The following is a 24,163-nucleotide window of genomic DNA, read 5'->3' as shown; positions in this document are numbered from 1 at the left end:
CGGCTGCACATCCATGATGCGAATCTCCCGGTCCACCACATCCCAAAGGTGCTCTATTGGACTGAGATCTGGTGACTGTGGAGGCCATTTGAGTACAGTGAACTCATTGTCATGTTCAAGGAACCAGTCTGAGATGATTCGAGCTTTATGACATGGCGCGTTATCCTGCTGGAAGTAGCCATCAGAAGATGGGAACACTGTGGTCATAAAGGGATGGACATGGTCAGCAACAATACTCAGGTAGGCTGTGGCGTTGACACGATGCTCAATTGGTACTAAGGGGCCCAAAGTGTGCCAAGAAAATATCCCCCACACCATTACACCACCACCACCAGCCTGAACCGTTGATACAAGGCAGGATGGATCCATGCTTTCATGTTGTTGACGCCAAATTCTGACCCTACCATCCAAATGTCGCAGCAGAAATCGAGACTCATCAGACCAGGCAACGTTTTTCCAATCTTCTATTGTCCAATTTTGGTGAGCCTGTGCGAATTGTAGCCTCAGTTTCCTGTTCTTTGCTGACAGGAGTGGCACCCAGTGTGGTCTTCTGCTGCTGTAGCCCATCTGCCTCAAGGTTCGACGTGTTGTGCGTTCAGAGATGCTCTTCTGCATATCTTGGTTGTAATGAGTGGTTATTTGAGTTACTGTTGCCTTTCTATCAGCTCGAACCAGTCTGGCCATTCTCCTCTGACCTCTGGCATCAACAAGGCATTTTCGCCCACAGAACTGCCGCTCACTGGATATTTTCTCTTTTTTGGACCATTCTCTGTAAACCCTAGAGATGGTTGTGCGTGAAAATCCCAGTAGATCAGCAGTTTCTGAAATACTCAGACCAGCCCGTCTGGCACCAACAACCATGCCACGTTCAAAGTCACTTAAATCACCCCATTCTGATGCTCGGTTTGAACTGCAGCAGATCGTCTTGACCATGTCTACATGCCTAAATGCATTGAGTTGCTGCCATGTGATTGGCTGATTAGAAATTTGCGTTAATGAGCAGTTGGACAGCTGTGCCTAATAAAGTGGCCGGTGAGTGTATATATATATATATATATATATATATATATACATACACACATACACACACACACACCCATATATATATATATATGTGTGTGTGTGTGTATATATAACTGTTAAAAATAACATTCAACGGTAGGGATAGTGCTCAGCAAACAAGGAGCAAAATAATCCAGTTAGCTGATGTTTGCTTATGGCATGAAACAGGCTTGTACTGTCTCATAAAGAATTTACTTGACTAACTGGATTTTATCTACTCATATATTTTCGGAATGTGTGTGTGTGTGGTGTTAGTGTGTGTGTGTGTGTGTGTGTTAGTTAGTGTAGATAGCGGGACCGAAAACTAAAGCATTTATGATCCTAATTCTTTTTGGAGGTGGTAGGTATTGTCTCAGAGAGTAAGGGAAAAATCCCAGAAAATTAAAATGATGCATAATTATGCATAAATATGCAAAATATGCATTTTTCTAAAAATGGCTAAAAACCACTTTTCTCGGCATTTCAGCTGATGTTGAGCATCTTCGATTTTTTCACCTACAGTGCATCCGGAAAGAATTCACACCCCTTCACTTTCCCCACATTTTGTTATGTTACAGCCTTATTCCAAATTGGATTAAATCCCTTTTTTTCCTCATCAATCTACATACAATACCCCACAATGACAAAGCGAAAAAGGATTTGTAGAAATTTTTGCAAATTTATGAAAAATAAAAAACTGAAATATTGCATGTACGAAAGTATTCACACCCTTTACTCAGTACTTGGTTGAGGCACCCTTGGCAGCGATTACAGCCTCAAGTCTTCTTGGGTATGAAGCTACAAGCTTGGCACACCTATATTTGGGGTATTCCTCCCATTCTTCTCTGCAGATCCTCTCGAGCTCTGTAAAGTTAGATGGGGAGCGTCGCTGCACAGCTATTTACAGGTCTTTCCAGAGATGTTCAACGGGGTTCAAGTCAGGGCTCTGGCTGGGCCACTCAAGGACATTCACAGACTTGTCCCGAAGCCACTCCTTCGTTGTCTTGGCTGTGTGCTTAGGGTCGTTGTCGTGTTGAAAGGTAAACCTTCGCCCCAGTCTGAGGTCCTGAGCGCTCTGGGGCAGGTTTTCATCAAGGATCTCTCTGTACTTTGCTCCATTCATCTTTCCCTCGATCCTGACTAGTCTCCCAGTTCCTGCCGCTGAAAAACATCCCCACAGCATGATGCTGCCACCACCATGCTTCACTGTAGGGATGGTATTAGCAAGGTGATGAGAGGGGCCTGGTTTCCTCCAGATGTGACGTTTGGCATTCGGGCCAAAGAGTTCAATCTTGGTTTCATCAGACCAGAGAATCTTGTTTCTCATGGTCTGAGAGTCCTTTAGGTGCTTTCAGGCAAACTCCAAGCGGGCTGTCATGTGCCTTTTACTGAGCAGAGGCTTCCGTCTGGCCACTCCACCATAAAGGCCTGATTGGTGGAGTGCTGCAGAGATGGTTGTCCTTCTGGAAGGTTCTCCCATCTCCACAGAGGAGTGCTGGAGCTCTGTCAGAGTGACAATCGGGTTCTTGGTCACCTCCCTGACCAAAGCCCTTCTCCCCCGATTGCTGTTTGGCTGGGCAGCCAGCTCTAGGAAGAGTCCTGGTGGATCCAAACTTCTTCCATTTACGAATGATGGAGACCACTGTGCTCTTCGAGACCTTCAAAGCTGTAGAAATTTTTTTGTACCCTTCCCCAGATCTGTGCCTCGATACAATCCTGTCTCAGAGGTCCACAGACAATTCCTTTGACTTCATGACTTGGTTTCTGCTCTGACATGCACTGTCAACAGTGGGACCTTATATAGACAGGTGTGTGCCTTTCCAAATCATGTCCAATCAATAGAACTTACTACAGGTGGACTCCAATCAAGATGTAGAAACATCTCAAGGATGATCAGTGGAAAAAGGATGAACCTGAGCTCAATTTTGAGTGTCGTAGCAAAGGGTGTGAATACTTATGTACATGCAATATTTCAGTTTTTTATTTTCAATAAATTTGCAAAAATTTCTACAAAAACTTTTTCAGTTTGTCATTATCGGGTATTGTGTGTAGATTGATGAGGGAAAAAAGGAATTTAATCCATTTTGGAATAAGGCTGTAACATAACAAAATGTGGGGAAAGTGAAGGGGTGTGAATACTTTCCGGATGCACTGTATATAAAAAAAAATTTCTGGGACTTAAGAAATGTTTTGGCATTATGCAAAATAAATGCATTTTTGCAAAAATGCACTTATGATCCTAATTTGTTTTGGAGGTGGTAGGTATTGTTCCAGAGAGGACCAGAAAAATAGCAGAAAATTAAAATAATTATAATAATTATGCATAATTATGCAAAATATGCATTTTCTAAAAATGGCTAAAAACCACTTTCCTCGGTATTTCAGATGATTCTGAGCATTTGGGGGGAGGGAGTTGGAGTGGGGGGGGTTTAGGGGCAGGGGGAAGGCGGTTAGCTGGCAGGATGAAGAGGAGGGAGATTTAGACGGGTGGATAACCAAACCGCTACATTGTAGCGGGGTTCTTTTAGTATATACATATTGTAGCGAATTCATGGGGCAGTCCGAGAGACCGTCGCCACAGCCGGGACGCGAACACGTGTGTCCCACTCCGCAAGCGACAACGTTAACCAGTCGACTAAAGGGTCCGACCTTGGCTAACGGGTCTACTTATCCATGCACGTTACACAATATAAATTTTAAAGCGATGCATGGAAATTTAGCGACCATAGCCTCTCAAAATAGAGCTTATGTTACCATAAATATGGACGATGGGTTGACAATATCGTTCAACCTTCATTCACCTAGGGCGGTTTGACTCGGTGCAGCTGGTGCAGATAACTCTTTGTTTATTAACACAGTGCGTCCACACTCGCATTCAAACACATTCACATCTGGGACCTGAGGGAGGGGTGGAACATGTTATATTCTTTGGTAGAATAACCACACGGCGTATTGCTTAATAAACTTTACTAAAAGGACTGCAAGGCAGACCGTTAGCTTCCAACATACTCCGACAGGTTCTCAGCAGCAACTCACAACATTCAAAGTCAACCTAACCTACTGTTACTAGTGACCTACGAATACAGCGCCCTCTAGCGGTTGGCAATATGGCACCCAATGTAATACAGAGTAACTAGATTACTGAACACAACAGAACATTTCTCATTTATGCCCCCTACCCAGATTTTCACAAGCTGTCAAAGAACCAAAGTGATGATTGTGGAGTGGCACCTTTCACTTACAATTTGGCGCTGAATATCTGTTTTCGTACAGCCACGTCACTGCCTGCTGATGTTATCGCTGTTGGAAGGAGGAACTCGATGGCATGCCAAATTATTGTGGCGAATTCTACCGGAGTGTTCCTGCTCGAAGTCAGGGGGTTCATTTGCATATTACCCAGGATGCAACTGAAGTGTTAATGTTTTGGTTATGTTGTGGGATATTGAACATGTTAAAAACGGGCATATCTGTTACAGATAGCGGGGATGTGGTGGAAGGTAATGGGGACGTTACGAGAGAAGTTGTATTAGACAGCATGCTATTTCCCACCATAAGTGTAAAGAGTAGGCAAATCGGTTCTGTGGCCAAGAAAGGAAGCTAAACTGAAACTAATATTACCTTGTGTCTGTTATGACTGGCTTGGCTTAAGGTCATTATAAGCTTGTGTTGGTTAACTCTGAAAGGTTGGCTGAGAAGTCCATTAATTGTCCACGTCACATTATGTTAATCACGCTCTATTTGCCACAAATATACAGTAGTATTTGCCATGTCAGCGGTGTTTGCTAATGAGGGCGGGCACTCTGCCACGAGCTCATTTCTAATGGGGGCAGTAAAGTTATTAAAGCGTTCATTTGAGTCCCTTGACCCCTTTGACCCCTACGCTGCAACAAAATCACTTGTGTTGGGACAGCTGCAGTTTCGAAAAGGAATTTAAGGTGAGGTTTAGCAGTGGAATGTCATCAATGGTTATATCAGTGAAAAGGTGTGTGTGTGTGTGTGTGTGTGTGTGTGTGTGCGCGCACGCGAGTGGGTCAAGCACTTGATTTCTAAGAAAGAAGGAAGGTACGCGTGCGTGCGTGCGTGCGTGCCTGAGCAAGTCTGAATACGAGAGGATGGCTGTGTTTCCTTTGGGCGTCTTTGTTTGTTAGTACAGATGGGGGTGAAACACACGTTCACCGAAGAAACATCCACTTATCCTGCGACTGGGTGCACGTCTGTGAGTCTAGCACACGTATAACTCGCCAGTCCTGCTCTGTGGTGTGTTTATTTTTGCCGTCAATCTTTACTGTGTGCCGATAAGAAAGCTGAGATATAGCTCCCCCACCTTTCCCACACCTCCTTCTCTAAGTGCCAAATCTCAAGGCACATGCTGTACGCAAGCGATTTCCTAATCCTTAGTACTTAGCTGGAAAGAATGATGATGTACTAAGGGTGACAGTGTTTTTCTTTTCTTTTGTTTTCCTGAGGGTTGCAGTTGGCCATTGCTCCCTGCAAGACAAAACTAAATGAGGCGCAATTTTTTTTTTACCAATTCAATGTTTCATGACGTGCCCAGAAATAGTTGAGTGGCGGGTTCCTCCACATCTGGAGCCATGTAGCTATGGTCCGCCATTGGCCTGGGATCAGGTTGTGTTGGAGCAATCTCCCCCCGTCTCTATCAACACCCTCCCACGGTCTTTATTGTGATTTGAAATACATTGTATTTATGATTTCCCTCCCTCTTTATATAATGTGTATAAGTACGATGTGGTTCAAAAGCAACAGTACTGCGACCACCCTTTGGGCATCGGGTATGTATGACTGACTTGAGGAAAGCTGAAGCGGACAGAATGACTTGACAGCATGACATCGGAGGCCAAAATGTGGGGGGGGGCAGAATAAACCATATTAATTGCGTTAAAGATTTTCATCAGGTCAGCCAGTAGTGGTAATTATCATTGTTTGTGTTTAGATTAATAACGATGATTGTAAAACATTAGGTGATTAATCAACCCAAAGAACTAGAACATGTATTTTCCTTATTATCATTGGTAGCTATGTTAACTATCAACCACATACTACATTTATGAGTATAACGACTCAGTCGACCCAAAGCTCAAAAATACTGTCCGCCAACCAAACAACACGCTTTACTGAATAGAAGTGTGCCTGACGAGACAACTTCAGATCTTGTCAGCTTATTTTCTCACGTATGCTTGTTAAATGATAAGAGGGCAAATTAAGCTTAAAACAGCCATAACTGTTGGGCGTCCGGGTAGCGTAGCGGTCTATTCCGTTGCCTACCAACACAGGGATGGTCGGTTCGAATCCCCGCGTTACCTGCGGCTTGGTCGAGCGTCCCTACAGACACGATTGGCCATGTCTGCGAGTGGGAAGTCGGATGTGGGTATGTGTCCTGGTCGCTGCACTAGCGCCTCCTCTGCTCGGTCGGGACGCCTTTTCGAGGGAGAACTGGGGGGATAGGAAGATCCTCCCACGCGCTATGTCTCCCTGGTGAAACTCCTCACTGTCAGGTGAAAGAAGCGGCTGGCGACTCCACTTGTACTGGAGGAGGCATGTGGTAGTCTGCAGCCCTCCCCGGATCAGCAGAGGGGGTGGCGCAGCGACTGGGTGGGCTCGGAAGAGTGCGACAATTGGACAAGTAAAATTGGAAGTAAAAAAAAAAAGGGGGGGGGCATCCTTAATTGTTGCCGTGATCTTAGCTCCTGAGTTTAAAAAGTTCTTAATGTTGGCAATAAAAGAATAACCCCCGGGAACTGGTACGTTGACAGATGATGCCTGACTGAATTTGAGGGCACATAGCCGCACTGATTTATGGCCTCACTCTCCGGATTACAAATATCAGTATAACAATGACATAATGTTGACATACAGATATGTTGTATTACAAGTTGCCTGTCGGTCCACCGTACAGAGGAGCGGCTCCAGATTTTTTATTTTTTATTTTTTGGTTTGATAACATTGCATGACTCACTTGCATTTACCTTGCTCACGGAAAGCAAAATGTTTTTGTTCAGGTCCCCAGTACTCAGTGATACGACACTGATTTAAAAAAAAAAGCTTAGCTACATGAAAAAACAAACAAACAAACAAACAAAAAGATATATTTGTCAGGTTATATCATTACATTATATGTTGTTGCATCGTCATAAGATTGTTGTAACTATTCTTGTTTGCATTTTAAACATCATGCATAAAACTCACATATATTTCCTTTCTGTCTGTCATGGACCACCGAGCGAAGGCTTTATGCTAGGCGTTGAGGCCTTGCCCTTGATAATGGACATTGGGCTTTGCCAGAGCGAGGGTGTGGCTGGATATATAAGGAGAAGCCCTTGGAGAGCCAGCTTACTGCTGCTTCACTGACTCTGCTCTCCTGCATACAGTAAGTCCTCCTCCGAGAACACCGATTCCCCTCAGAATCTGTTGCTCGCTTATCATCAAAGTGAATCTAAGTATATTTACCTGTAAAGCTATAGTCTGTGCTGCACCTATGAGCTTTGTTATCTGCCTCAGAACATTTGTTGTGCAAGTGTGTTGTTTCATGTTTATTTTTTTATTTTTTCCTGAACATATGATTGCAGATAGCACTTGTGCATTGTTAGTTTATTGTTCTGTACAGCTGGTCAAAACAGTCCACTGTTTTCAAGCACTTGTGTGCAAAAGGTAATTAGTTTCTTAATGTTAAAAGAGAATTTGTATGGGCCTATGTAAAGCAGTGCATAAACTCTTAGGGTTTCATTTTTCTGTTTCAGGTTTTGCTACTGAGATTTTTGAGATGTTTGGTCATAACCAAGGTAAATGACATAGATGAATGGAACGTTGTTGTTTTTTTTTCCTCCACATTTATTCTCGGGGTTTAAAAGCATTGCATCATGTGTAATATGCATTTGTTAAATACGGAATTATGGATAAATTAGTTCTATCCCTTTTGTTTGAACAGGAAACCAATGCCCTGTCTATCCTAATCAGCCACACCAGCCTGTGCCAGGAGGATATCCTTATGGTCAACCAGGCATGGTGCCAGCTCCACCCTATCAGGCCCAGCCCTATTGTACACCTGGATGCCAACCATTTGCCCCACCTTGTGGAGGGTATGGAGGGCACAGCCATGGCCACGGACCTGGACATGGATGTGAGCATGGGTACGGTCATGGCCATGGATGTGAGCATGGGCACGGTCATGGCCATGGACACGGCCATGAACACGGACCTGGGCATGGTTGTGGGCATGGACATGGCCACGAGCATGGGCGTGGCCGTGGGCATGGGCATGGGCACGGGCACGGGCACGGGCATGGCCATGGACGCAGACACAGGCACAAGCGTGGTCACAAACATGGTCATTGTCACAAGAAAGGAAAAGACTGTCATGGGGTGAGAGCTAATTGTTTTGGTGCGCATGGCTGATTCCAATATCCATTTAATTAATTCAATTAACAATGAAGATATTCTTGAAAAAGCCTCAATCAATAACCCTTAATCATCTATCAAAACTCTTCATTCATATTAAATAAAATGAGGTTTTATTGCATTCTAAATAGATGTATGAGAGCAGAACTCAACCCAACCTTATAGCCCACACCTGGAGATAATATAGCCTACAATTTTCTCAGCATTTTTTTCCACACTTGTATAAGTCACAATACAAATTTTCCCCCAGTGTAACGCCTCTCTCTCTCTCTCTCTCTCTCTCTCTCTCTCTCTCTCTCTCTCTCTCTCTCTCTCTCTCTCTCCCTCTCCCTCTCCATATATATATATATATATATATATACGTATATATAGCGTTTTTTAAACCCTCAATGGTGTTGATAAAAGTACTCAACAAATGAGGAGGGGAATATTAAGATAGATGTAGGAAAAAAACTTTAATTCATAGCAGTACAAGCCTTGTACTGCTATGAATTTTGTCAGTAGTGTTGATAAACCTGCTCAACATATGAGGACCGGAATATCAATATAGATGTAGGAAAAAAAACTTTTAATACATAGCAGTACAAGCTTGTTTCGCGCGTCGTACACTCATCAGCTGCTAATTTGATTTAACAAAAATCTTTGTTGAACAGCACACACAGTGTGTATATATATATATATATATATATATATAACCTATAAGTCAAACCTAACCAAATTAAATGACATTTCCCTGTTGTGTTATGTCGTCTTATCTCCTAGTCTTCAAGCAGCTCTTGCAGCAGTGACTCTGACTAGAATATGACCGGTGGATGGGAGGTGAACTGCCACCTGGAAATCTTCAACCTGCTGGCCTGAGGATACCATCTGTAGTTCATTCAGACATCTAAAATTTGAATAAATCTGCATATATATTCTTGGGGATTATGACTTGTAAATCCACGTATTGGTGTATTTCACTTCAGAATTTTCAAATAAAATAAATGTAAACTTTTTTTTTGTTTGCTTCATGTCAAAGCCTCTATGTGGCCTTGAAGACTAAGGCAACACATTTCATTCTCAAAAGGATGTCTGACTCTGTTGATTTACAGAACCAGTTGAATGCCAACTTCAGCAGCCCCAGTCTGTCACTCTCTCCTGACAGTTTCACAACTATGTAGAATGTTTGTTAAGAAAATCAGAAGTCATGACATTTACATTATTCTGTATTTACTTCAACGTAATTTTGTGGTTCTATTGAATTAAACAACAATCTTGTTTACCTGGGGTTTTATTGGACTGTATCATTAAAGCACCATTGATGGTTAATGTATTCCTGGGTGGTTTATAGGCCTGGATGTGAGAGGTTACTAAACAAGATACGCAAATTTCCAACTTTTGCTTTTCCATTTAATTTGTCTCAGTCTCCCTCAGCATATACAAATTAATTTTAGTCCAATGTATGCAGCTTCTGAGGGTGCAGAATTTTTACTCTGTGTTTAACCAGTGGGAAAGGGGTGGCAGTGCAACCACCCTAGTCCTATCTGAGTAGCCTACATAATTAGAAATGTGTAAAATCTTAATATTTCATTTCAAAAAAGTGTTAAACCATAATAAACATCCCAAACATCCATTAAATCACCCACTTTGAGACTCTTCCTTCAGGGCAAAGGCTAAGGTCCATTACCTCTAAGAGATCCCTAAACAGCTTTGTGCTTAGATGTATGAGATCGCTAAATGACAAAGAACAGCTAACAGCACAAACTGTTGTCTTCTTTTTTTATCTTATTTTTAGATAGTATTACTTAATTATTATAATTTAGTAGTATATAGTATTATTAAAGTACCTTAGTATGGTATTTAAATATTAGTATTAATATATTAGTATAACACAATATTGTAGTTGCTTCTTCGCTCAATAGATAGCAGTATAGGCAAAAATAGTGCATGAGCAATCCTCCTCGATGGTGTCTACGTCTATAACAACGCTGACAACGGCGACCAATCAGGTGAGACTTTTTGCTCTTTCCCGGAAGTAAATGTAAACGCAAGAACGACAAAACAATCCACAGCTGAAGCCCTGCTACAGGCAACGTAACTAAAGAGCAGTGAGCAATGTCATTAACAGTTTTGAAGTCCTCTTACAGGTACGCGACTAATCTGGAAACGCAGGGTTTACCAGTGAATTTTACGCACATTTGTACTTTGCTGTGCCTCAAGTTCTTGTTCAGGGGTGAAGTGGCGAAGATGTCAGCATGTAGTTGGTTCGACAATGACTGAAGCACGCTACCCCCCCGCAGCAATGCATTTAACCTTAATTAAAAGTTCATTTAACCGATGAAGTGCCAATGAATAATTAAGTGGACAGAGACTGTGCTGGATTTGAATGGCAGCAGAAAATAGACACGCAGCATGCATCAAGACAGCCAATGGTTTACTGATCGATAATTCTGAAACGGTTTTCTGTTTTAGATACTCTGCCTCAAACCAGTATCATTAATATAATTATTATTTCCTTCTGTTATTTTATTTCATTATAGTCTGAGGGCCCTCTGCAGATTGCAAAGAATTCAAGGACACATGGTAGGTAAAGCCCGATCATTTGCTGATATATAATGATGATTGATTAATGCTTAGGGCTAATGGGCCACTACTTTTTTTTTTGTAGCAGTGTGGATTATAGGTATTTAAATTTCTTCTGAATTGACTCGTCGAGTCCATTCGTTTTCTATTAGAGTCTGCTGAAGCCTAGTCTATTGGATTCTGTTAGAGATACCTTTTAACTTCTGATACATCTGAATGCATTCCATTCTATTCTATCAAGGTCTGTTCTTTTTTAGTATATTCATCAAATCTTGACTTCTGTTGTCCATTCTCTCTGCTTGAAAACAGATCTCACACAATATTAACTTGGGCGCCCGGGTGGCGTGGCGGTCTATTCCGTTGCCTTCCAACACGGGAAGAGGGGTAATTGGCCAAGTACAATTGGGGGGAAAGGGGGGGCGAGCAATGTTAGCTTTGCATTAAAAATGACAATTGGCCAAATGACACTTAATGACAACAGTCATACACATGTGTCATGAACATACCTGTTCATGACAGGTATCATGTCATGGTCATGACGGTGTCATGTCATGGTCATGACGGTGTCATGTCAGTCTTAAGCACACCCCTTCAAATAAAGTGTTACTCCTCTGCTCACTTCTAGTGTACTTTATGTTTTGTTTTTTGTTTTTTTAACTAATGATGTTGCCTGGCTTCTGCTTTGGAGCAGATGTCAAGTCAGGCTGGACCAGAGGTTCTACTGGAGCAAGTTGGAAATGCTGGTGTGATTACACTGAACAGACCCAAAGCCCTGAATGCTCTCAATCTGTCCATGATCCGACACATATACCCCCAGCTCAAGGTGGGACAGCAGGGTTGGTTTATGCTTATCACTATTGGGACATGAAGACATGATTGTTCAAGTCTCTGCTGACCATAAATGAACTGCAAAGTCTGACCAACTCACAGATGGCAGTCCTTTGTGAGTTTGTTGAAATATAGTCAACGTTTTCGTTTCAAATAACAGTGTCAAGGTCTAGGAATTCTTAGGAGTTTTGCACTTTAGATTATTGGATGACTTCTCTGGTGTTAGTTTTTAGTCATAAATTGGCTTTAACAAATAAACTTTTTTACAGGCCTAGTTCAAAATATGATTTTAAAAAAATGTAAATTCAGGTATTTTAGTATTCCTTCTAATATTCCTTTTGGCAATAAAAAAGTACTTGCTAATGCAGCACTGAAACAGTACAATCAAACTCATTTGTAAGTGCGTATTATTACATATTTTGTCAAACAATCTCAATAACAGACCACTGAATAGAAGTTTTCTTGAGCTTATTTTTGGCGCTTAATTGCTTTGCTTTCATTTAAATTCTTTAAAGAAAAATAAAGATGTTCATTACTTTCTCCAATTTACTGAGCTGTATGTAAGAGTATGAGCTGTATGTAAGAGTATGAGCTGAAGTGACTCCCAAATGACAATATCAAAGATGATTTCAAACCTCACTAACTATCAGACATTCAAACCAGGTAACTTTTGTTCCAGACGGTTAACATTTTTAATATATGTGTAAGTATGTGTGTTTGATTTATCAGTTTTATTTTTGACAAAGTTGCTTTTCCTACATTTTTTGTTTGTTTTGTCGCTATAGAAATGGGAAACGGACAATCAGACTGAAATTGTAATTATTAAAGGAGCAGGCGGGAAAGCCTTCTGTGCTGGGGGAGACATCAGAGGTAAGCAATGACACAGATGTGTTACTGTACAGACATGCAAAGTTTTTTACATGCAACAGCTTTGCTAATATCCAGCACCTGGCGTAACTCGGCCTCGTTCTAATTGGTTGAGGATCTTTGGAGATACATCTCTGGGATATTTGAGGAAAATTAATTAGGCCCATGTCACTGCCAGAAGGGTCTTCCTCTTTTTACACTTAGTAGTTTTTAACCCCTCTCACCAATGATATTTAGTGAATTTTTGTTTTTTGTTCTCTATTTTGGAGCTCATCATCTTGTTTTTGGCATTTCCTCCTAGCGGTCACAGAAGCAGGGAAGGTTGGCGATCCCCTTGCACAAGATTTTTTTCATGAGGAATACATTCTGAACAATGCTATAGGTATGCTCACAACAACCACACCTCTATTTTGATGAAAAATATACCTTACATTAGTCTTAATTCAGTTTTATTTGCATAAGAAGTTTCACCTCATAAAATTGTAAATGGCTATACTGTGTTGGTTCACATACATTTTTGGATATTACTTTGTTTCTCCCATATTGACTTATTTTGACACACATTTTCTTTCATCTTTAAAGGAACCTACAAGAAACCATATATTGCTCTAATTGATGGAATAACAATGGGAGGGGTGAGTAAGTTCATTTGTAAAAAGGTTTGTTTCCTTTCGGGGAATAAGTCCTCATTTATAATTTACACCTTTTTCAGGACAAGTTGATATTAAAAAATATATATAAATGGAATGGGATATTTCTCTAATGCCAAAAACCTCCACATTGGCAATTACATGTCAGAAGATCTTGGTATTCATTCCCAGTGAAAAGGCCCAGTATACATCGTATTGCTTTAATCCATGATCGTGGTATTATGGATTCTTGACCCATTTTGTGAGCAGCATTGTTTTTTGTTTTTTTTTTCCTCTTGCAGATGTAAAATTCAAGTCTGCCTGTGGGTGTCAGCAGAGAACTGTCTGCCCCTAATTCACCACCAGTTTATTACCAGGCTGTGAGGTGGCCTCTGATTGGTTAAGATATAAAATGACATAGACTATGGACCATGTTGCTGCCACTTTTTCTTTTTTTTTTTCTGTCCTCCTGTCAGACTTGGCTAGAATTTGAATTGATACCTTGATCTGCAATAGGCGAGATACAGAGAGCTGTGGTTCACAGAGTGCACGTTGCAAAAATGCTCAATCATTAGCATTCACTTCATTTGCATAGGTGTAAATGTACTTATTAAGATTATTTATCACTGAGGAGTTGTTTATGTATTTTGCTCACCTGCTGGGGGTGGATGTATTAGTTTTAGATAAGCCTCTCACTTTCCCCTCCCCTCTCTATGTTGACCTTGACTGTCATTTTTACCATGTGTGCATACCAAGGTTGCATGAAAGTGACCATTGGTGTCAGCGTGGTCATTTTGACTGCAACTGTCTCTCAGTTTGTGTGTGTGTGTGTGTGTGTGTGTGTGTGTGTGTGTGTGTGTGTGTGTGTGTGTGTGTGTGTGTGTGTGTGTGTGTGTGTGTGTGTGTGTGTGAAGTCAATGTCCCTCTGGTGGAGAGATGAGGTGATGTGACTCATTCAGGAAAATCTAACAAGCCATTTTGCACAACAAGAAACCCCACCCTTCAAACAGACTTACTAGTAAGGGGTGCGATGCATGCAGTTACCTTGAGATGTCCCTCAAATAATGCACATCAAACTAAAAGTGTGGCACATTTAGACACATATTGTCAGACTTTGGTCTTTTTTTCCTTGAGTTTCAGGGTTTTTTTTTGTTTTTGTTTTTTTGTTAATGGAGGTTGAGGCATGATGCTGCAAAACAGTAAGCACTCTCATCAGCTGAGATGACTGCAGCAGCAAACCATATTGGAAAGTTAGTCTATCACCTTGATTGTTTGTACTTGAAGATTGCATGTTGTGTGCATGAACAGTTTCTCTGGGAAAGATATATGGGATATTTTTTGTGAACATACAAGAACAGGGAATCCTGAGCTTTACATACCAAAAAACGTGACAACATAATTTACTTTCCATATTTTTTGAAGGCTCATCTGTATATTAAATGATAGCCGAGGATAGAGTTGTATACAGTTTGGTTCTCACCCAGATTGGTCTCTCTTTCTATTAGCACATTCTTTTCAGAGAGAATTACTCATATGTAATTGTCGAAGTAAGAGGAAATGGAGAAAATGAGCATGAAGTCAAGATATATATGATGTGTGTGTGTGTGTGTGTGTGTGTGTGTGTGTGTGTATGTTGACAAATGGGTGACTAGTCTGACACACAACTGATAGTAATATGAAATGGTGTCCAGTATTGTCTGCAGCCATGTTATAGTTGGTATGGCCTGAAGCTTGTCTCGACATGTTTCATGTTAATCTGTGGTGCAAGAGAGCGCTTATACAAATGTTGCATGGCAAGTTAAGCTGTGACTGATTAATTTGGGTGGTTGGGTAGAAATGAGTAAGGCTGTACTGCACCTGCCCACGTCCAATGAGGCCAGATGAAAGTTCATGGAAGCAACTGCTTCTTTGCCTCAGCACCTGGACCGGACATTTTACATAACCTCAGACTCTGCTTAGCCTATTTTATCAGTGCTTTATTCATTTTGATCGAAAATAATATTTTTATTTGTCAACCTATAAACCCACCACAGAGCATATTGATTTAAACATTAGAAGAGTGAGTTGTACAGCACAAGTCTGACTTGTCCTATCTGAGTGATTGGTAATGACAGTGAGGAGGAAGCACAGTCCTCTATAGGCTCAAATCGTACATTGAAATCACATGGGTTATTTATCTTGTCAATCCTATCTGTTTCAACAACAATGATGAGGCTAACTGACCCTGACTCCATTCAGAGATTTATTTCTCCCAGCAAGATTGAATGGGCTTACAAAAGACAACCAGGGAGGTAATAGAAGTTATTTTTAAACACTGAGCAGGAAAACGACTAGTGAGGGATGTTGGGGACATCTGAGTGACTGCTTCAGTTATAAAAAGGATGTTGCACTGTACAGCCCAGATAAATGGCTGACCAACTTATTTCAGTACATACAGAAAACCCTCAAAGCCGTAATATGTACAGTACCAGTCAAACATTTGGACACTCCTGATTGAGTGTGTTTTTCAAAATCTTCAAGTCAATGCCTAGTTCTGAATGTCTTTCTGAAACAATTTCAAATTAAAAAAAACTATACATTTTGAAATGCCCCCACCCCAACGAGTTGTTTCATTTAGTGCCTACGTGAAATTTAGTGAAAAGAAAAGAAAAACCCTACTATGAGTGGGTGTGTCCAAACTTTTTACTGGTACTGTATGTGTAGAATCAGCGGGCCAGCCCTTAGCACCCCTTCCTATTCGACATGTGATCACAGGAAGGACAGTCATACTGATGCAAACCGCCCCGAGGGGTGATGTTTGGTTGATGTCTGTTATAACAAAGATTGGCTAATTCTATTTAAACTTTGCATTTTCTCATTCAGCAGATGCTTTTATCCAAAGCAACTCCCAACAGGGTTGGCAATTAGCAGGCATATTTTTGTGGTAGCCTACAGGCATCTTGGAGCACTAAATGCAAATCATATCATAGCAAAGAATGCGTGTCATGTCAGGTGCAACTGCATATGGAATACAGCAGGAAACCTCTTGAGTCTGACACGCAACATGGCCCCCGGCTCCCATGTCTGCTTAGAGCTGCAGAACTCCCATATTGAGCAAATATTTATACATTGTGGACAGCAGACCACTGGGAATTTAGGCACATCATTAGCAAGTCAAAGAACTAAAGCTCTTTTTCTTTTTCTTTTTCTCTGCCTCTGCCTCTCTCTCTCTCTCTCTCTCTCTCTCTCTCAGGATCAGTCACATCATTTTTTTTCCTCCCATAGCGAATTCTCAGAATACTTAAGTTTGGGGATGTTATTAATCCATTTCTCCTGTGTTACCACCAGCGATGGGACTGTTGGAACTCATGAGGAGCTCCATATTGATCCCAGCCCCCTGCCTGAGATTTCATATCAAACATTTCATTTTTGGTCGCAAAGCTCCTAGCATCCTAGCAAGAAGGAGCAGAATGAACTGTTTGTCAGTCGCTTACAGGCTTGGCATCACAACCTCTGACAATTGGGGGAGATTTGGCCCCGGGGCGAGTCTGTAATTTTTACCCTCTGGACAAAAGTGCTCTTGTTTGCTAATGTCCTTAAAGTCTGATGAAAAGACTAGAAAGAAATGTAATATGGGTTTAATATAGATTTTCATCCCTGCATTAAGGTTCTTGTCTTCTGGGACATTTGCAACTCTTGTTGTTAATGCAAGGGCATTGCACAGAGATTGTGTGTTATGCAGAGTTATGCACTGTTTGTTTGGGTTTTTTTTTTGTTTTTTGTTTTTTTGTCTAACAGACAGGTAGCCTAGTTGTCAGGGAATTTGGCCTGAAGCCAGAAAATCCTAAATTTGATCCAAGCAACAACCGTGTTCCCTATGCAAGTACTCTTCAGCAGGACACTTGCTCATTCATTAAAATTTGCTGGTAGAGGGATGTCATCCAAATGTCTCAAATCTAAAACTTATGTCTCTCGTGTGAAATCTAAAGAAACAGTTTAGGAGTAAAATTTATGCTGTAGGTGCTAAAATACAGTTATTTTTTTAAGGAAAAGGTAGATCATTTCCCCTTTCTCCTTTGCTTTTAACAATTGGAGATGCAGGATAAACCAATTTTAGCCTTGATGCAAGTCTTGCTTCGACAACAGATTTGGTACAGAGGACTGATGTGGAAAGTAAAGCTAATGGCATACACGCAGAATCTTAGTTTGGACTGATTATTGATTGATTTCACCTTCTGTTTCTCGTTCTGTCGCTTGAATACATAGCATTAACCTAATGTCTCAATGCATGTTTCATAAAGGCTTCCCAAAACCTTCATCGGCACTTCACATACTGGGTGACATGATGCAAGCTAAATTAGGTTTTGTACTTTAAGGCCAATTTGAGTTGTAAACACGCCAGTTGTAAACATGCTCCACGACACACTCGTGTACATCTCCATTGCGCACATCAGGTGCAGGAGATATGTTCTTATATGGTGCTTGGTGGTACAATACCAGCACGTCACAATGTTCCACTACTTTTATGGTCATGAGTTCATCTTGGGGAATGTGAGATTAAACGCTTCCTCGTTCTGATGGGTGCATCCCATTATCGCCTCAAATAGTCAGGAGGTATGTCTGGAATTGTTCCCTCTGTGGGAACAAGGAGTCTCCATCAAACTATTCCTTCCCATTTCTTTTCTGCTAATTTCTTTCCCTTATCTTTTACCCCTTGGTTGTTTTCTCCCCTCACTTTTTTTCTCTCTCCAGAAACCCTGCTGTCCATCCCTTGTGTCTCCAGGTATTGCACGATCCTGTCAATAATGTCGAGTTTCTTTGCTCTGGTAAAAACGGATGTGCAACTCCATGACACACTGACAGCTCACATTTCACTTCAGCTCCAGAAAAATTGGTCAGTGTACTTCAATTCACTACAGCCACTGACATCTAAGAATAGATACACAGACGGAAGAAAGGCAGGGCATAACACCCGATAAGTACCAAATGTAATGCGTTAACCATTGGGCAAAGTTAGAAGCTATCTTGCACAACTGTCCACCCCCTATTTTTTATCCATGTGTAGTATCCCCTGAAATACACTGCCAGAGGAAAGTCATGGGAAGTCTTGAGTCTAAAAGCTTGAATATCCTTTGAGTTTGTACACTTCACATAAATCCTAGTTGTTCGCAAGATGTGAATCACCAGTGTCCTGGATCTGACCATAGTTTGTGTTGAGTTTGATTGATGGAGGTCGATGCTTATTGTGCGTGCGCTGATTTGAACCCACTGTGACATTTGCTGTCTGTTCTTGTTGCCTCAGCCCTGTCCCTCAGACATCCATGTAAATATACAGTTTCACAAACGCGTCAAAAGGAAGCGGCGCTGCGATGGCCTGATCACATGATGAGCCAAGGCTCATGCTGTGTGGTTGTGATGTCATGCATTCAAATCTGACCTAGAACACGTCACTTCTGTTATTCCTCTCTCTCTCTGCCATCACTGCCATCTTTGTCACATAAAGGAAAAATATTAAAAGAAAAAAAACCCCACAATTGTCCTGACTTAATGTCTGCCTTTGCTTTCTATGAAAATAGTCTCGAAACGTTTGTTTCTTTCTTTCTTTCTTTTTTCCTGAGGAGCAGTCACTGACTGCTTGGATGTAAACATTTCAGCTCCTTGGCTGATGAGTCATAGCCTATGTCTTGTGTGTGTGTGTGTGTGTGTGTGTGTGTGTGTGTGTGTGTGTGTGTGTGTGTGTGTACTCTTGAGTGTACAAAATATAAGGGCTGTCTGCTCTTTACTTTAAATGGACTGCTCATGTGAATCCCGGTAAAGGCCATAGTCCCTGGTTGATATTTAATCTCCTTCAATCAGTATAGGTGAAGAGGATGAAATGGGTTAAAGAAGGCTTTTTAAGGCTTGAGGAATTGTGTGTCAAAGAGAATAAGCAATGGAAAAGATTCAAGTATCTTGAATGCGGTATGGTAGTTGGCATCACACATATTGCCAAGTCTGTTAAAACCTGCTTCCAGCTGTTTGATGCTGATGCGAGGATGGAGAGAAAACCAAGAGTCCAGGCAAACATCATGCTGCTTGTCAATATTGTTAGGTAGCACTGGTGTTTTGATCTTGGGTGTGTTTTCATGGCAGTCAGGGGCATCCTGCCATGGCAGCAATTTGTCCAGGGGCAAATGGATCCTCCCAGCAGGATAATATCCAACACTATGTGGCTAAGATTGTCTGATTTTGTCTCAATTAACTTGACAATGAAGAAACCTAATAATGCAGTGGCTGGTCCAGTCCTTAGATCTCAATCTAGTGAAACAAATTATTCAGCGTGTAGATTCACTGCCAGCCAGTTTGTCACAACTGCAGTGAGCATTCAAATTCATTCAGCACGGGGGAGCATACTTGCGGAAATCTTTCAGCACCATTTTGTGTACACACTGTGACAAATTTAGGGAAAAGGTAGTGCAGCACAATATTTAGAAATAATATGTCTTATGGTGCCTGATGTTTTGTACACCCTGTACATACGTGTACACGCTTACTTGTGTGGGTACAACATATTCATGAGCATGTGTGTGCATACACATTATGTGCATGTTCATGTCTATTTGTATGTCTCCATCCATCCCAGAACAGCTGCAACTCTGCAGCTGTCTGTTCAGTGTCCACTGATAAGATATTTTAATCCTCCGTTGTCATTTGTGAAGCAGCTTAAGGCACATCCAGCAGCGCCATTCCATGTGGGTCTGTAGTCACTTTTTTCTGCTGTCTACTAACAGTGAGAGGCCAACAGATAATCTGCTCTTATTACAGAGACCCTGCAGTCTCAGGCGCCATGTCCTTCTTGACAGGATGGCAGCCTGCAGCAAGCAACAGTCAGGATGAAGCAGCCTGAAGGTCAGAGACGAGGGTTTGTGTCTGAAAAGTCCCCAGTTTGATACCCTGTGGGTGGGTTCGAAGTGAGTCAGTGCTGCCTGTCATCTCCTCAGTAACTACAGCTCAGATGTCCTTGACTTTAAAGTGCTTGTGGTTCTTTTTATCAGGGGTTTTTTTCCCCCCATAGCTAACCTTGTCAGATTAGGTGAGTGATTTTCACAGCCAGTGTAAGAGCCAATGAATGCACGTCTGTGATCATTGCATAACAGTTCACAACTTTCAACCACTTTGTATGGCTTTTGCCTGAGAACTCTGTTGCTAGGCAGAATAACATTTAATCACTATTTTTTCTAAATTTGTAAATCCAAATTTTGATTGATCATAAATGAAAATTTTTGAAAAGAATTGCACACAATGGCTAGTACTGCCATAGCTGCTTCACATTAATTTTAGAGCAGTGCTCTGCTTCATTACATCCCCAACAAAGCCTCTTGGATTTGCTAATCACTGTAAAACATACACAGCCTGTAGTTGCTTGTGCATTGAGAAGCCATTTTCCAGTCTGGTTTTCAGTTCATGGTGATCATCTATGGAAAGCCCTGTAATCCCATCTTCTGACCTTTGGTCAGTTTCTATCTATAGCTTGTTCAGTGACATATTGGATCTCTGTCCTGACCAGTAAATGACCATAATCTGCACTAAGGTTTGGGTTGATTTTAAACATGCCACCCATCATAGGTGATCAATTGCCTGGCTTAAAATTGCAATCCGTAACGTTACTCTCCAAGATACACAAGCTCAGCCAAGCCGCCATTATTAATGATTAGTATCAGTTACATTTGGCTCACACTGCTTCCAGATACAGAAGAATTTTCATAGTCTGATTACTGTGTCTTGTTTCAGTGACTTTAATCTTTTCCAGATTTTTTTTTTAACTAAATCATTTATTAATCTAATGTGTTTTACCCAGTTTCCCCCCGGGGATGAATAAAGTATTCTGATTTTCCATATGTCACATCATATGGATAGATGGATGGATAGATAAATAAATGAGGGGTAAATAATTCAAAAGCATCGTGTTGCTGCTATTAGATAATGATAAAGGCATCTTATTTCAGTAATTGCTGCTGTTTAGCACAGTTTAGCTATTATTGTGCATCCATGTTTGCCTACCATGTCATCTAGTTCCCAAGCACAAAGGGTAAATTGCCGTGGAACATAGCGGGACACTGCTCAGAGGTGTCACCATAAAGTATATTCAAAATAATATATATTCATGAAGTCATTTCAAGAGGCTGTTCTGCAACGTGTATGTTAAATTGTGTCTGTCTGTCTGTGTGGCGTATTTAATTCAAATTCCTTCCTAATATCTGTGTTCCACTCAGATTAATACTGCCAAAGGAAACCCTCCAAAACGATTCTCAGAGAGAGGTTTCCACCTTTTAAAAGGATAAGCAAAGTTACAAACTGTGGAAACATGACTTTCAACTGTGTATGTTGTTTCCATTGTTTAACTAATCAAACTAGGTTGTTCATCGATCAGACGCTATATTGTGCAGGTGTTTACTAGTGTGTGTAATAGTGCCTGCATTATTATGCTTGTATGTGTTTATGTTGTTGAGGATACATGCTAAAGGATTTTGTTCCCATGGCAACCTTGCAGTTTCTCTTGTCACCACTCAGTCTCTCTCTCTCACTCTCTTTCTCTCTCTCTCTCTCACACACACACACACACACACACACACACAGAGGGGGCTCCTGTGGTAATGGTGTTTGGAATGTCTTCTGGCCAGTGCCTCGAGTTAACTTCCACCGCTCTCGCTGTTGGCCTACAAAACTCATTAATCACTCTCTCACAGATATCCTCACAGATGGTTAAAGGGCAGACTTAGTTTTCCCTATGACATTATGATACGCTGTATTTCTGAATCAGAATCATGTTTGTTGGCCATGTAGGTTTGCACTACATAGAATTTGACTCCGGTTTCGTGGCTCTCTGTGTACTTTACATAGAATAACAACACTACAACACAACAATCTTCAGCTATATACACAAGGATTGACTATATACAGGTGAAATAAGGGTAATAAAGTGCAATGGTGCAGAGAATATATCAGAGATACTGAAATAAATGTTAGCAGGTTACTTGCATACCTGAGGTAGATGTACATGACAGAACGTACCAGTATGCATACAATGTACAGTATAGTATAGTATATACAAATTGGTTGAATTCATTCATTCAAGATTCTTTATTGTTACATCCCATTATACAAGAATAAGAAAGTAAAGTTCTTGTGTTTCAGCTCCTCAACATTGCAGCAACAATAGCAATAAAATAACAATAAAAAAGCAGTAGTAATAATAAATAGTGTGCAGTGTATGTAAGGTGCTGTGTATGTGTAGGTCCTGCCTTAATAAGTGTGCATGTGTGTGTGTAGTTGTTTGCATATTTGTTTGTGTATGCCAAGCTACCTGTGTGTGTGTGTGTGTGTGTGTGTGTGTGTGTGTAAACTGATGATCCGCTGTGGTGACCCTTAACAGGAGCAGCAATAGCAAGTCCTGAAGACCATAGGTCACTACCAGTCACTCCGGCAACAGGCTTAGTGTCTTTAATGTTTGTTGTTCAAAAGCCTGGTTGCTTGGTGGAACAAGCTGTTCTGGAGCCTACTGGTCCGGGCTTTGAGGCTGTGGTACCGTTTACCTGATGGTAGCAGCTGAAACAGTCCATACTTGGGATGGCTGGGATATTTGATAATCCTACAGGCTTTGCTGACACAACGTCCATTATATATTTCCTGGGTGGAGGGAAACTTGCATCCACTGATGTCCTAGGTCATCCGCACAACCCTCTGCAGCATTTTGCAGTTGTGGGCTGTATAGTTGCCATGCCATATGAATGACTGCCCGTGGAAAGAAACTGTTTTTATATCTAGTTGTTTTGGGGTACAGTGCTCTGTAGCACCTACCAGAGGGGAGGAGTTGGAACAAGTTGTGACCAGGGTGTGATGGGTCTGCAGTGATGTTGCCTGCCCGTTTCCTGACCCTGGAAATGTGTAAGTCCTGAATGGAGGGCAGGTTGGCACCAATGATTTTGTCAGCAGACTTGACTGTCCACTGTAGTCTGTCCCTGTTCTGTTTGGTGGCCAATCCAAACCAGAAAGTGATGGATGTGCACAGAACAGACTGGATTATTGTCTGTGAATGTTCTCATTCGTCCAGGTCATGGTTATCCAAAGGAATTGAATCAAGTGCAACTGGACTTGGTATATATCCGTGAAGACGTTTCGCCTCTCATCCAAGAGGCTTCCTCACTTCGTACCTTTCTGACTAGCTCTTCACGGATATATACCAAGTCCAGTTGCACTTGATTCAATTCCTTTGGAGAAGACTGGATTATTGCAGTGTAGAACTGAATCGGCAGTTCCTGAGGCAGGTTTCACATCTGGATCTCCAGCTTTGTGCACCTTCATCTTTTCACTCCACATTCTCACTCTGTAGCCTTTGTGCCCTCTTGTCGTCCTACTTGAGGAAATTGAGGAAAGTGTTAATTTTTCTTACTTTTTGACCCTTTGTGTCATCATTCACACACACACACACACACACACACACACACACACACACACACACACACACACACACACACACACACACACACACACACACACACACACACACACACACACACACAATCATGCACATGCTCACACACAGTGCCTCTTACTTACTCTGTCCTCCTCCTGCAGGGTGTGGGTCTGTCGGTTCATGGACGATTTCGGGTGGCTACTGAAAAGACACTGTTTGCAATGCCAGAAACTGCCATCGGTAAGACAATCTAACAGAACTAGCTCCTTTCCTTCCCCAGGGACCCCAGATTGGCAAACATCATTGTGAACTGGTATCCAGCCCATCAATTATTCAGATGCACTCTCGCCTGATGTTCAATGAGATTTACACGGGCCAGTTTGAGTGGGAC

General features: G+C 41.5%; 2 protein-coding genes across 2 annotated transcripts in view; both read left to right on the top strand.

Annotated features, from left to right (window-relative positions):
- The first annotated feature begins 7,381 nt into the window (after window positions 1-7,381).
- LOC130121226 (putative per-hexamer repeat protein 5) lies at window positions 7,382-9,715 on the top strand. The gene is made up of 4 exons (XM_056290105.1): window positions 7,382-7,426; window positions 7,797-7,838; window positions 7,985-8,418; window positions 9,217-9,715. Exons 3-4 carry the CDS (start codon window positions 8,045-8,047, stop codon window positions 9,257-9,259), a joined length of 417 nt encoding a protein of 138 aa, XP_056146080.1. The 5' UTR covers window positions 7,382-7,426; window positions 7,797-7,838; window positions 7,985-8,044; the 3' UTR covers window positions 9,260-9,715.
- Window positions 9,716-10,474: 759 nt separating this feature from the next.
- The window catches only part of hibch (3-hydroxyisobutyryl-CoA hydrolase), a 38,500-nt gene continuing 24,811 nt past the window's right edge, over window positions 10,475-24,163 (top strand). Inside the window, exons 1-7 of the mRNA XM_056289704.1 lie at window positions 10,475-10,580; window positions 10,974-11,016; window positions 11,708-11,839; window positions 12,630-12,714; window positions 13,013-13,093; window positions 13,294-13,346; window positions 23,934-24,012. Of these exons, the coding sequence (XP_056145679.1) occupies window positions 10,549-10,580; window positions 10,974-11,016; window positions 11,708-11,839; window positions 12,630-12,714; window positions 13,013-13,093; window positions 13,294-13,346; window positions 23,934-24,012 (505 nt within the window). The 5' untranslated portion in view covers window positions 10,475-10,548. The remainder of the gene's footprint in view (window positions 10,581-10,973; window positions 11,017-11,707; window positions 11,840-12,629; window positions 12,715-13,012; window positions 13,094-13,293; window positions 13,347-23,933; window positions 24,013-24,163) is intronic.

This window comes from Lampris incognitus, chromosome 11 (genome assembly GCF_029633865.1).
Source record: "Lampris incognitus isolate fLamInc1 chromosome 11, fLamInc1.hap2, whole genome shotgun sequence".
Lineage (NCBI taxonomy): Eukaryota > Metazoa > Chordata > Actinopteri > Lampriformes > Lampridae > Lampris > Lampris incognitus.
Note: the sequence above shows the minus strand (reverse complement) of the source record. Positions and strands in the feature narration are given on the sequence as shown.

Bases quoted from the DNA above. Each gene is read 5' to 3' on its own strand.
- LOC130121226 (XM_056290105.1), top strand. From the start codon at position 8,045: ATGGTCAACCAGGCATGGTGCCAGCTCCACCCTATCAGGCCCAGCCCT. The intron at 8,419-9,216 runs GTGAGAGCTAAT...CTTATCTCCTAG, and splicing joins AAGGAAAAGACTGTCATGGG to TCTTCAAGCAGCTCTTGCAG.